At 56.3% G+C, this 11,630-nt stretch overlaps 1 protein-coding gene across 1 annotated transcript; it reads left to right on the top strand.

Moving 5' to 3' along the window:
* Positions 1-2,212: 2,212 nt before the first annotated feature.
* SPACA6 (sperm acrosome associated 6) lies at positions 2,213-11,528 on the top strand. The gene is made up of 9 exons (XM_007463398.1): positions 2,213-2,426; positions 2,837-2,914; positions 8,788-8,856; positions 9,577-9,600; positions 9,986-10,063; positions 10,194-10,303; positions 10,735-10,891; positions 10,977-11,187; positions 11,495-11,528. The coding sequence occupies exons 1-9, from the start codon at positions 2,213-2,215 to the stop codon at positions 11,526-11,528; spliced, it is 975 nt and encodes a 324-aa protein (XP_007463460.1).
* Positions 11,529-11,630: the final 102 nt, after the last annotated feature.

An 11,630-nucleotide genomic window follows, 5' to 3' on the forward strand; every position in this document is an offset into this window, starting at 1 on the left:
GGGAGAGAGAGAGAGAGAGAGAGAGAGAGAGAGAGAGAGAGAGAGAGAGAGAGAGAGAGAGAGAGAGAGAGAGAAGGGGAGGGAGGGAAGGAAGGAGAGAGACCTAGGAGGGAGGGAGGGAGAAAGGGAGAGAGAAAAGGAGAGAGACAGAGACAGAGGGGAGCGGAGGAGACAGAGGGATGGAGAGAAGGCGGGCAGCGAGAGGGGGGCAAACAGGAGAAAGGGGGAGGGAGAGTGAGGCACAGGGAAGTTGAGGGAGAGACCAGGAGAGGGACAAAGACGGGGTGGCGCGGAGCAGCGCGGGGTGAGAGGCGAGCGAACGGCAAAGAGAGAGAAGGGAAAGGAGGGAGAACCGGGAGGCGGGGAGAGGAGAGAGGGAGGACCGGGCGAGAAGGCCGAGCTGAGGGCGGGGGGGGCACGGCGCGGAGCCGGGAGCAGCATGCGGAGGCTGGAGGAAATGGAGACCAGGTAAGGCGGAGACCGAGCCAGCGGCAGCACGGCAGGACGGGGAGAGAGAACCAGAAAGATGGAGGTGGAGCCGGGGACGGTGAGAGCAAGACAGACAAGCGCTGGACAGAGGCGGAGGCTCTCAGGTGCCCAGACTCAGCCCAGGGGTGGGGAAGCGTGGCTGCTGGTCCCGCCACCTGGCAGGCCTGGCCCCTCCCACTCACCAGCTGGCTGGGGCTCAGCCTTCCCACCTGCAAAATGGGGGTGCTGATGGCACCTTGAGCCCCTGCCTGCCACATGACAGAGGCCTGGGGCGGTATCAGCGCTCAGGGACCGTAGCTGTCAGTGTTGTGCATGATGAGAGGCCAAAAGAAGGGAAGAGAGAGGGGAAAACATACCCAGAAAGGCTTTGACGGTTTTGTATCCCGTGGGCGGCCTCCACACCGGTCCTGGATTTCTGAATCTGACAGGTACGTAGGGAACCGTCTTGTCCAAGGGACCAAACTCCAAAACAGGTGAGGTTCCCTCTGACCCACTATCCAGGAAGCCAGGCTGTGTCTTCTCCAAGGAGGCAGGCCTGGCCGGACTCCCAGGTCTGAGGGAGGGGGCTGGGGGGCCTGGGTCCCCAGGGGAGAAGGGGGCTGTGGACTTGGATTTCTGAATCTGGGGGAGAGGAGGCTAGGGGGCCTGCATTGCGGGGACCTATGGGGAGGACGGGGCCTGGGTCCTGAATTCTTGGGTCCCTGGTGAGGAAGGGGCCGAGGGGCTGACTCCTGGGTTCCTTGGGGAGGAGGGGGCCGGGGGCCCGGATTCCTGGGTCCTGGCACCCACCCGTAGAACCGACCTTGCGGGGCCTTCGCCGCACACAAGCTCGTGTCTGTGGGTCCGTGTCGGGGGCTCACCATCGCGGCTGGGGCCTCCCCGGCCCTCCCCGCCCTCCCTGGCCCCCGTCTGTCCGTCCAGTCCATCCGTCTGTCTGTCCACCTGCCGCGCCCCCCGGGCTGAGGTAGGAGGTTGTATAGTTGAGGAGGACACCCACGGAGATCACTATACGGCCTCCTAGCTTTCCCCAGGCTGCGCCCTGCACGGGACGGCCCGGCGGGGACCCCTGACCCCGGTCCCCTGCCCCACCCCGCCAGGCTGGGGAGAGGGGCTGCCGCAGGGATCCTGGGAGGAGAGGCTGGGCTGTTCCTCGTGTACTCGTCCCTACATTCCTTCCTGCCCCTTCCCTCAAAGAGTTTCTCTCCCATCAAGATATCTCTGCTTTGCTTTCTCTCTGTCTCTCCATCTCCGCTGGGTCTCTGCACAGTGACCTCTGAGACGCTGTCTCCATCTGTCTCTTATGGTGCTTTCTGGGTCTCTTACGCTCCCGATGTCTCTCCATGGCTTGGTTTCTGTCTTTCGGGCCCTCACGGTGTCTCTGTGCCATATCCATTTCTGCTGCACCCCACTACCACACCCCAGGGCTTGGCGGGCCCCCACACACCATACTGCCGGCCTCTGGGTCCCTGAGACCCTTTAACCTGTGAGGACGTCCAGGGTCACAGGTGAGGTTCTTGGGAGCCTGGCATCCGGCCCAGCCATCAGCCTGGGGTCCGACCCCTGACCCCTGACCCGACACACCCTTCCTCCCTGGAAACCCTGGAGCCTGACATTGGACTGGAGACTGAAACCCTACCTCTGACCCCGTGTCTTGAGCCCCTCCCCCGCACCACTGTGACCTCACAAAAGTCTCCAGCTTCTCCACAGGCTGAGACCCTCCGCTATGGCCCTTCTGGCCGCAGGAAGCGCTGTGCCGTCCTCCCTGGTGGCCCTCACGGTCTTCCGGGCCTCCGCCTGGGCCTGTCTCCTCTGCTTCACGTCTTACAATGAGCGCCTCCAAATCTGCCAGATCTTCGCCGGCCTGGAGAGCCCCGACCTCGGGAAGTGTGAGGAGGCCTTAACAGATGCTTTTAAGGGCCTCCAGGACACTGAAATCAGTGAGGAGACACCCCACATCCTCCAGGGCCCTGGGGGGGGGGCATGTGGAGGGAGGGACCAGAGAGGCCTGGAGAGGCTGAGGGGAACAAAGGCTCAGAGACGGGAGGATGGAGACTTTGCGGGGGCCAGAGACTCAGAGACGGGAGGACAGAGGCTTTGCTGGGGCCAGAGGCTCAGAGACGGGAGGACAGAGACTTTGCGGGGGCCAGAGGCTCAGAGACAGGAGGACAGAGGCTTTGCGGGGGCCAGAGATGGGAGGACAGGGACTTTGCGGGGGCCAGAGGCTCAGAGACGGGAGGACAGAGGCTTTGCGGGGGCCAGAGACTCAGAGAGAGGCAGAGGAAGGTCCACTTTGGGGATGTGGTGTTTGGGGAACCGCTTTGCCCCAGCTCCTGCCTCTGACCCCCAGACTACGATGAAAGGAGCCACCTGCACGACGCCTTCACCCAGATGACCCACTCCCTGCAGGAGGTGGCCGCTGCCCAGGGTGAGTGGGGCGGGACCGGCAGTGGTGGGAGATGTGGGCTTGGAGCCCCCAGGAGATGGATGTTTGTGTGGGGAAAGCCCAGAACTTGACAGTGATCTCGGAGGAGGTGACGCTTGGAAGCTGAGGGAGCTGGGCAGCCTTGTCGGGGAGAGAGGAGATGGGCAGGGGCTGGTGGAGACAGTGCTGAAGTAACTTAGAGTCTCAAGCCAGATGGCATCAGGGAGCTGTGCGTTCTGACCTCACTGTGTGGCTTGCCCTCTTCCTGGCTATGAGATTCTGGATGCATCACGGCCCCCCCCGCACCCCCTGGGCCTCAACTTACCCATCTGAGAGATGGGACAGTCTCCTTGCCTCCCGGGGTGGCCTCAGAGCTCAGTGAGAGGCAGGGCTCCCCCAGTGAGACAGACTTCAGGGAGGAGACCTTCCTCTAGGATAAAACACACATATTCCCTACAGTTAACAAAGTAATTCCACATTTTTGACGTGTGAGGCTATTGAGGGGCTGGAAGACAGGTAGGAACAGGGAGAGAGGGGATGATTCAGGTGACAGCTGTGAAGGGAGACAGGCACACGTGACAGCCTTGGGGTGGGTGAGACACACACTCTAGAGAAACACATGCGTGTGCCGGTGGGGAGGGACCTCAGGGCTGGGGCGACCCTTGTGGCCGAGGGGCGGCACGAGCAGTGATCGCAGCAGGCCACCGTGTGGTCACGTGACACAGGATCCTCCCCCACCCCCATGCCCGCAGTGTGCTGGAGACTGGGGGTGGGAGCGCTCACTGCTTGGCAGCATAAACTGGCCACGTCAGTGGTCTGGGGGCTCTGCACTTATTTCTACATCTTAGCTGTTACTTCTTTCGCTTCCTGCTCTTGCCACGGAGCTTCTTTGACAAAGATCCCTAAACATGAGGAGGTTCCCATCTATCCAGGGGGCGCCCGGGGGGGTCCAGCATAGAGAAGACTTCAGCTGCGGATCCCCCACCCCCAAAGGGAGAGCTGAGGAACTCAGAGCTGACTGGGGAGGGGGGAGGAAGATTCCAGGAGATGCCTGTTCTCCCCGGTGTAGGCCAACTTGTCACACAAGGTTTTGAAAAGAGCAGAAACAAGTCCAGCTCTGAGTGTAGAAGACCCTGGCGAGGGCTGTGTGTGGGACCGACTGGAGCAGGGGAGAGAGTGGAGGCAGGGAGGCCTGGGTGGAGGCTGCTGTGAAGGAGGCCAGAGCTGGGGTGGGCTGTGAGCTGGGGAAGGGCTGGGTCAGCTCTGCGTGTAGAAAGATCCTCTGGGGCCACATGGAGGATGGACTGGAGGGAGATTGGAGGCTGGGAGAAGCTGGTACTCCACAGATATTTACTGAATGTGCCAGGAATTCCACCAAGGACACAGCTGTGACCAAAACTGCAAGCCACCTGCCCTCAGGTTGCTTATGTTGATTATTAAACATAACAAGTGAAATGCCATTGATGTCAGTTGGTGATCTGTGCTGTGGAGGAAAACAAGGGGAACAGAATGGGGTGGCCATTGGGGTGATCAGGAGAGTTGCAAATGAGAAGGTCCAATTAGGCAAAGACTGGAACGAGGGGACAGTGAGAGTCATGCAGATAACCTGGGGAGAGAGCTTCCAGGCAGAGGGGAGAGCCAGTGCAAAGGCCCTGGGGCCAGTTGTTCTCTAGCCCCACAGTGTATGTCAGACTCTCCTGGGAGCTTATTAAAATGCAGACTCCTGGGCCCCACCCTCTGTTTCTGAGCAGTAGGTCTGAGGTGGGGCCCAGAAATGGACATTGCTAACAAGTTCCCAGGAGCTGCTGCTGCTGTTCTAGGGACACACTTTGAGAACCACTATGGTGGGCCCTTGGTCTGACTTTAGCCAAGGTGGTTCCTCTTTCCAGCTTATACTCAATGACCATCACTTTAGCCAGTCTCTTCGGCTTTTGCTCTTGATATGGGGAAGCCATTGGAAGATTTTAAGGAAGGAGGGGGTCTGACTAAGGCCACGTGGGTCAGGGGCAGAAGCAGAGAGACCAGTGAGGTCAGTGGTGGCTCGGACCAGATGCGGTGGTTCAGGTGGGCCCAGACCAACCTGCCCCTTATATGGAAGATGCTGTGTTTTGTTTATATATTTTTTTACTGGCCACGCGGTGTGGCGTGCGGGATCTTAGTTCCCTGAACAGGGATCGAACCCGTGCCCCCTGCAGTGGAAGCTCAGAGTCTAAACCACTGGACCACCAGTGAAGTCCTGGCAGAGTTACTTGTTAATTATCTTCCTAAAGGATATCCTTGTATCAGCCCTATGAGGTGGAGTTTTATAGCCCCATTTTCCAGATGGGCAAGTTGGGGCTCAGCTGGACAGGGAGGATGGACCCAGGAGATGTCTGGACCAGACATATATGGGGTGAGGGGTATGGGGAGAATCGAGGATGACTCCCAGGTCTCTCCCAAATGGAGGACCTGAGAGATGGACGTGCTGACTCAGAGTGGCTCCCGGTGGTGGCAGGTGACACTGTTAGTGTATATAAACCATGGAATGGATAATATGGTGTCAAGGAGGGCAGTGTGTGTACCACAGGTAGTGGTCGCATGTGGAGGCTCTGGAGTTGGACCACCTGGGTTCAAATCTAGCTATGTGACCTTGGGCCGCCTTCCTAACCTCTCTGTGCCTTGGTTTCCCCATCTCAAACTTGGGGATGGTAATACCAGTAGCTGACCCTTCTATGACACGGTGTGCCAGGCACCATTCCAAGCACTTAGAGACATTATCCCACATGGTCATTAAATGGTACCTGGCACATAGTTTGGAAGGGGAATGCTTTTATGTTGTATGACATTAAATCCTCCCCGCCAACCCTGTGAGGTAGACACCAATATTATCCCCACTTTATGAAGGAGGAAACTGAGGATCAGGAAGGTTAAATACTTGGGCGAGGTCACATAGGGAGGAGGATGTGTGATGGCTAGCTCAGGTGTGCGACAGGTGTGCTTATCATTGGAAGAGACAGGACTCAAACCCAGATGATCAGAAACAGTTGGAGTTCCTAATGAAGCACCTCTTTTGGGGAAGACTTTATAACATCCACCCGCGCCCCCTTGTGGTTCAGTTGATACAGCCCCTGCCCCTTGGCCTCTCTGGATATTTCACTCCATCCCTACTTTACTCCCATGCTTCTCCCCTGCCCCATGGCTGACTTGGTGTATCCCTTCCCTGTGAGTCATTTGGTTTGGTCCACAGATATTCCTTAGATGCCTCCTCCAACATCCTGGCCTCTCATTTGAGCACCCGACTTGGACCACATCCTCCCGACCATCCTGCCATCTCCAGACCACATGCCTGCCTTGTGGCCAAGGAGAGACCCCTAAGTCCTTGACCCCTCATTTTGAACCTGCTTCCTGGCTTCAGCGCCCCCTCCAGCTTCTGCCCAATGATCATCACTTCAGCCAGTCTCTTGCCAATATTCTCAATTCCCTCCTGTTTTGTATGGTTTTAAATTGCAGAGAAACCTGCAATGGCTTAAGTAAGCTAGAAGTTTATTTCTCCCATAAAAAATAAGTCCTGAGGTAGGCAGTTAAGGCTAGTATGGCAGCTCCATTTTCCTGGGAACCCAAGCCCCTTCCAGCTTTCTGCCTTACCATCTTAGGGTATACCCCCTTATCCTCATGGTCCTTTATAACTGCTAGAGCGCCAGCCATCAAATCTAAGTTTCAGGCAACAGGATGGAGGAAGGGGAAGGGGTCAATAATATGTCACCATTTCTCTCTTAAGGCTGCTTTCTGTAACTCACACATGACATTTGCACTTAATCTCAAGGAGCAGTAGTTGGTCATATGATCACAGCTAAGTCACATGACCACAACTAGCTGCAAGGGAGGTTGGGAAATGCAGTCTTTTAGCTGAAGCCGGGAAGGGTGCTTTCTCAGCTAAAATGTAGTATTATGTTACTAAAGAGAAAAGTAGATATTTTGAGGCAACTGGCAATCCCTGTGTATTTGTTTGCTAGGGCTGCTGTAACAAAATACCACACACCGGGTGGCTTAAATAACAGAAATTTATTTGTTCACAATTTTGGAGGCTAGAAGTCCAAAATCAAGGAGTCAGTGTCAGCAGGGTTGGTTTCTTCTGAGGCCTCTCTCCTTGGCTTGTAGATGGCTGGCTTCCCTCTGTGTCTGTGTCCAAATTTCCTATTCTTCTAAGGACATCAGTCATACTGGATTAAGGCCCACCCTAAAGACCTCATTTTAACCTAATTAATTACCTCCTTAAGACTCTATCTCCAAGTACAGTTACATGCTGAAGGGCTGGGGGTTAGGACTTCAACATATGAATTTGGGAGGGAGACAATTCAGCCCATAGGACCCTGCCACGTTTCTTGATTTCCAAAACCACCTCCACCTGTAAATCATTCCACCCATCCACTTTGGAAAAGCCCCAAAACATTATAGCTTGGAGGCCATTTCAGTGGTCAAAACTCAAACATCCATAAGGACAGAGAACATAAAAAGAGTGAGGGACTTCCCTGGTGGTTAGGACTCCACGCTTCCATTGCAGGGGGCACAGGTTCGATACCTGGTCGGGGAACTAAGATCCCACATGGTGCCATGTAGCATGGCCAAAAAAAAAAAAAAAAAAAACAATTAAAGAAGAGAAAGAAAAGAAAGGGGAAAAAAAGGAGTGAAAGAGGGATAGAAATGAAGAGGCTGGGAGCTCTGTAAAAGTGGGTGTGTGCCCTGTCTGAAGGGGGAGGCTGCTACTAAGCTCCAGCTAACTGCTGCCTCATGGAAATACGGTCTCTCTTACAGCCCTTCCAAGTTTCTTAAAAGGATGCCAAACATTTTATGTGACTTTTCCCAAATTTTATATGATGGCAACTGGTTCATTTTAAAAAATACTTTCCAGGCCAAATATAACACATCCAAAGGATGGATTGGGGTCACTGACTCCAGCTGTGGTCTCCATTCCAGTTGGATCCTGGAATTCATTCTACACATACTTATTTCTAAGACTCAGGGCCCTCTCCTGGGTTCTGAGGACATAGCACTAAGAGACAGATTTAAATGATCACTATGTATATATAAAATATGTATTTGCGGGCTTCCCTGGTGGCGCAGTGGTTGCGAGTCCGCCTGCCGATGCAGGGGACACGGGTTCGTGCCCCGGTCCGGGAAGATCCCACATGCTGCGGAGCGGCTGGGCCCGTGAGCCATGGCCGCTGGGCCTGCGCGTCCGGAGCCTGTGCTCCGCAACGGGAGAGGCCACAGCAGTGAGAGGCCCGCGTACCAGAAAAAAAAAAAAAAATGTATTTGCAAACTGGTGAGAGCTATAATGGAATGAATGCGGCACTATTAGAGACAAAAATAGGGGACTGGATTAGATTATACTTGTGGTCAGGGAAAACCTCTAAGGAGGTGACACAAGGTGTGACATGAAGGATGAGTAAGAGTAGGGGTAGTGATGTGCTGGAAACTGAAGGTGGCACGTGCAAAGGCCCTGAAGTGCTAGAGAATATGGTTCTTTTCATATTAGGGGAAATGAAAGGTGGGTATTAGGGATGGAATAGAGAGGGAGAGTAAGCCAGACCATATAGAGCCTCGTAGGCCTTGGAAGAAATGTGACCTTTATCCTCCCCTTTCCCCTCAACAAGATAACACAGATGATGCTGAGGGGTTCCATCAGAGAGGTTAGTCCAGAGTCAGCAGAAGGAAGGAGATTTGGGGATTTGTCAGCCTCTGGGGTAGACAGGGTAGGAGGATGTGGCATATACCAGAGACATGGGGGGGTGGAGAGGGGTTGGGGGAGGGGCACAGGCACGATGACAGCGAGTCCTGTCAAGCTCGGCCAGCCTTGGGGAAGGGTCTTTACTACAAGGACTCCCTCTACCCTCCAGGGTCCTTTCGGGTTGCCTTTCCTCATGCCGCGGAGAAAATACAGAAGATTATATTACGGCTTAAAGAAGGTAAAATAGACCATCTCCTTCCCCCAGGCACAGACAATTAGAAAACCCCACTCCCGAGACCCCCATCTGCTCCCTTCAGCGCAAACCCCTGGCCCGATCTCTGAGCCGAGCTTCCCTTGGTGGGTCACTCGGGACACAGCCTCTTCCTCTGCTTGGACCACTCTGGGTCCGGCCCCGCCCCTCCGACGGAAGGTTATCTCTAGCTGGGACGCTTCTTAGGACCCTCCTGTCCCAGATTAGCCCGGGCCTCTTCCTGGATCTCTGTATCTGGCCCTGTGCACTCTGAAAGGTTTCCTTTCCAACCGGGCCGCCTTAGGGGCTACTTCCAGCCTGACCACACCTCTAACTGGGCCCCCTAGTTAGACTTTGTCCCCTCCGAGCATCGCCCAGGATCTAAGCCCGCCCCGTTTGACGGAATACACCGGAACTGGCCCTGCTTCCTCGGTGAGAGCAGCAGGCCTGCCGCCCTTTTTCCCCCCCACCCCGTCTTAGATGCTAGCAGCAGGCCTGTGCCGGACCTCTTAGTGGAATGCTGCAGGCCTGGCCCCGCCTACAGGTGGAATGCTGCAGGCTTGGCCCCGCCCCCTAGGTGTACCGCGTCAGGCCTTGCTCTGTCCTCTTGGAGGAATGCATCCGGCCCAGAAACGTTTCCTCTAGGGGAACTTCAGGTGGGCACCTGCCGCGACTTACAGGGTCGTAACGCTTGCTTTCTCTCCGCAGTCCAGGCCTGCATCCCTCCCTGCGGTAAGCACATCATTCAAAGCTCAGAATTGCGGGGGAAGGGAGATGGTAGGGGTCGAAACCTGGGACAAATGGGAGAGGATGGGTGGGCCTGTGATCCGAAGGGGGCCAATACGAGCCATGGGGAAAAGTAAGTAAACCAGGTATTGTTCACAAACCTCATAAAAGGTGGGTCCGAAAACCAAAGCAAACCAATAGGGATCCTAGAGGCTGGAGAGTGGTGAGAGCTGGCCAATGAGCACAGGGAAGGCGGGGCCCAGATTCTGTCTGGCAGGTAGAATCCAAGGAGGTTAAATAATAGACCTTAAGGTGGCCGAAGGGGCCCGGACTAGGGGAGGCAGGGGAGCCCGGACTAGGGGAGCCCAGAATCAGCGTTCCCGTCCCATAGGACTCCAGGAGGTCGCCCGGCGTTTCCGCTGCAGAGGGTGCTACTCTACGGTCTGCGACCTCCCGTTAGACTGCCCAGGTGAGGGGCGTGGCCTTGAAGGGCAAGAAACCTGAAAAACTGGAAGAGGGAGCTGAGTGCGGAGGAGGCGTGGTCTGGGGGCGGGGCCGGACGTGGGCGGGCCGAGGCGGTGATGAGGACTTGTCTTCAGTTCAGGACTTGACGGTGACTCGGGGTCATCAGGCTATGTTCTTTTGCACTGTGAACTTCCCGCTGCCTAAGGAAGAGATCACCTATTCCTGGAAGTTCGCAGGAGGAGGTGTGAGTCGGGGAGGGTCCAGCATGAAGACAGGAGGCGGGTTATGCTTTACTAGAGCATGGGGAGTCAGGATGCAGAGGGTGGGACTCGGTCTAGATTGAGACTTCGTGCAAGGGGAGGGTCTCGGCATTTAAGGGTAAGGGGCAAGCTCACAATGCAGAACCAGAGCTCAGGCGTGGGTTATCCGTAAGGGTTTTCGGCGGGAGAGCAAATACTAGGCCCAAGAGGCGGAGTCAAGACTTAGGAGGCGGGACTATGCGTGAAAGATCGGCGAATAAGAGCTGAGGGTGGGGCCAGGGCTCAGGAAGTCGTGGTCTAGCTCGGGGGCGGGGCTTTACGTTGTGGTTTGGCGAGTCGGGGCGGAGAGAATTTCTTCTGGACTCGGGGCTGGGGGCCCTCCTCCTCTCGCCGCTCCAGCCCAAGCGTCCCGCAGCTCCGGACTCAGGACCTGTCCTACTTCCGAGAGATTCCGCGGGCCCGAGGATACCTGGCACGGATCCGGCCGGTGCAGCCCACGCACCGCGGGACCTTCTCTTGCGTGATCACACACGACCAGCGCCCCCTGGCGCGGCTCTACTTCTTTCTGAACGGTGCGGGCGGGGCGGAGCTGCGCGGCAGGGGCGGGGCTACGTGAGGGGTGGGGCTCGTGCCCAGCTGACGTGCGCGTCCCCGCAGTGACAGGTCCGCCACCGCGCGGGGAGACTGAGCTCCAGGTCTCTTTTCGGGAAGTGTTGCGCTGGACGCCACGGGAGGGGGAGATGATCGAACCCTGGACGCCCAGCCTGGGCGAGCTGCTGACCAGGCCCGAGGCTCTAACGCCGGGCAATCAGTGCCTGCTCGCGGCCGCTGTGGCCTTAGCCTCAGCCAGTGCGACCGTGCTGGCGTGGTGAGTCCCTGGGACCCCAGAATCCCAGCATCTGGCTCTCCTTTCCCAGACCCAAGAGTCTGGGTCCCCAGCCCCTCCTTCCCCAGATCCAGAAGTCTGAGTCGCCAGACCCTCTTAGGAGTCCAGGCCCCCACCCCGTCCTTCCTCAGACCAGGAGTCATAACCCCCAACCCCTATTTTCTCAGATCTAAGAGTCCAAGCCCTATCACCCACCTTTGGGACCTAGGCTCCAGGACCCAGATTTCTGGTCCCCAGCCTCTCCCACACACACACACACACACACACGAACATCTCCTTTTTTCCCCAGGATGTTCTTTCGATGGTACTGCAGCGGTGACTAACAAAGGTATCTTTTTTTATCCTATTTCCATCCCTAAAATAAAGAATCTATTTCAGCTCTCTAGATTCTTTCATCTTCGAAGGTGGTCACTACTAACTTAGGA

This window comes from Lipotes vexillifer, unplaced genomic scaffold (assembly GCF_000442215.2).
Source record: "Lipotes vexillifer unplaced genomic scaffold, Lipotes_vexillifer_v1.1 scaffold802, whole genome shotgun sequence".
Lineage (NCBI taxonomy): Eukaryota > Metazoa > Chordata > Mammalia > Artiodactyla > Lipotidae > Lipotes > Lipotes vexillifer.

Excerpts from the sequence above, each read along its gene's own strand:
- SPACA6 (XM_007463398.1), top strand. The coding sequence starts at position 2,213 with ATGGCCCTTCTGGCCGCAGGAAGCGCTGTGCCGTCCTCCCTGGTGGCC. Across the intron at positions 10,304-10,734 it reads GGAAGTTCGCAGGAGGAGGT|CTCCGGACTCAGGACCTGTC; the intron begins GTGAGTCGGGGA and ends AGCGTCCCGCAG. Across the intron at positions 11,188-11,494 it reads AGTGCGACCGTGCTGGCGTG|GATGTTCTTTCGATGGTACT; the intron begins GTGAGTCCCTGG and ends TTTTTTCCCCAG.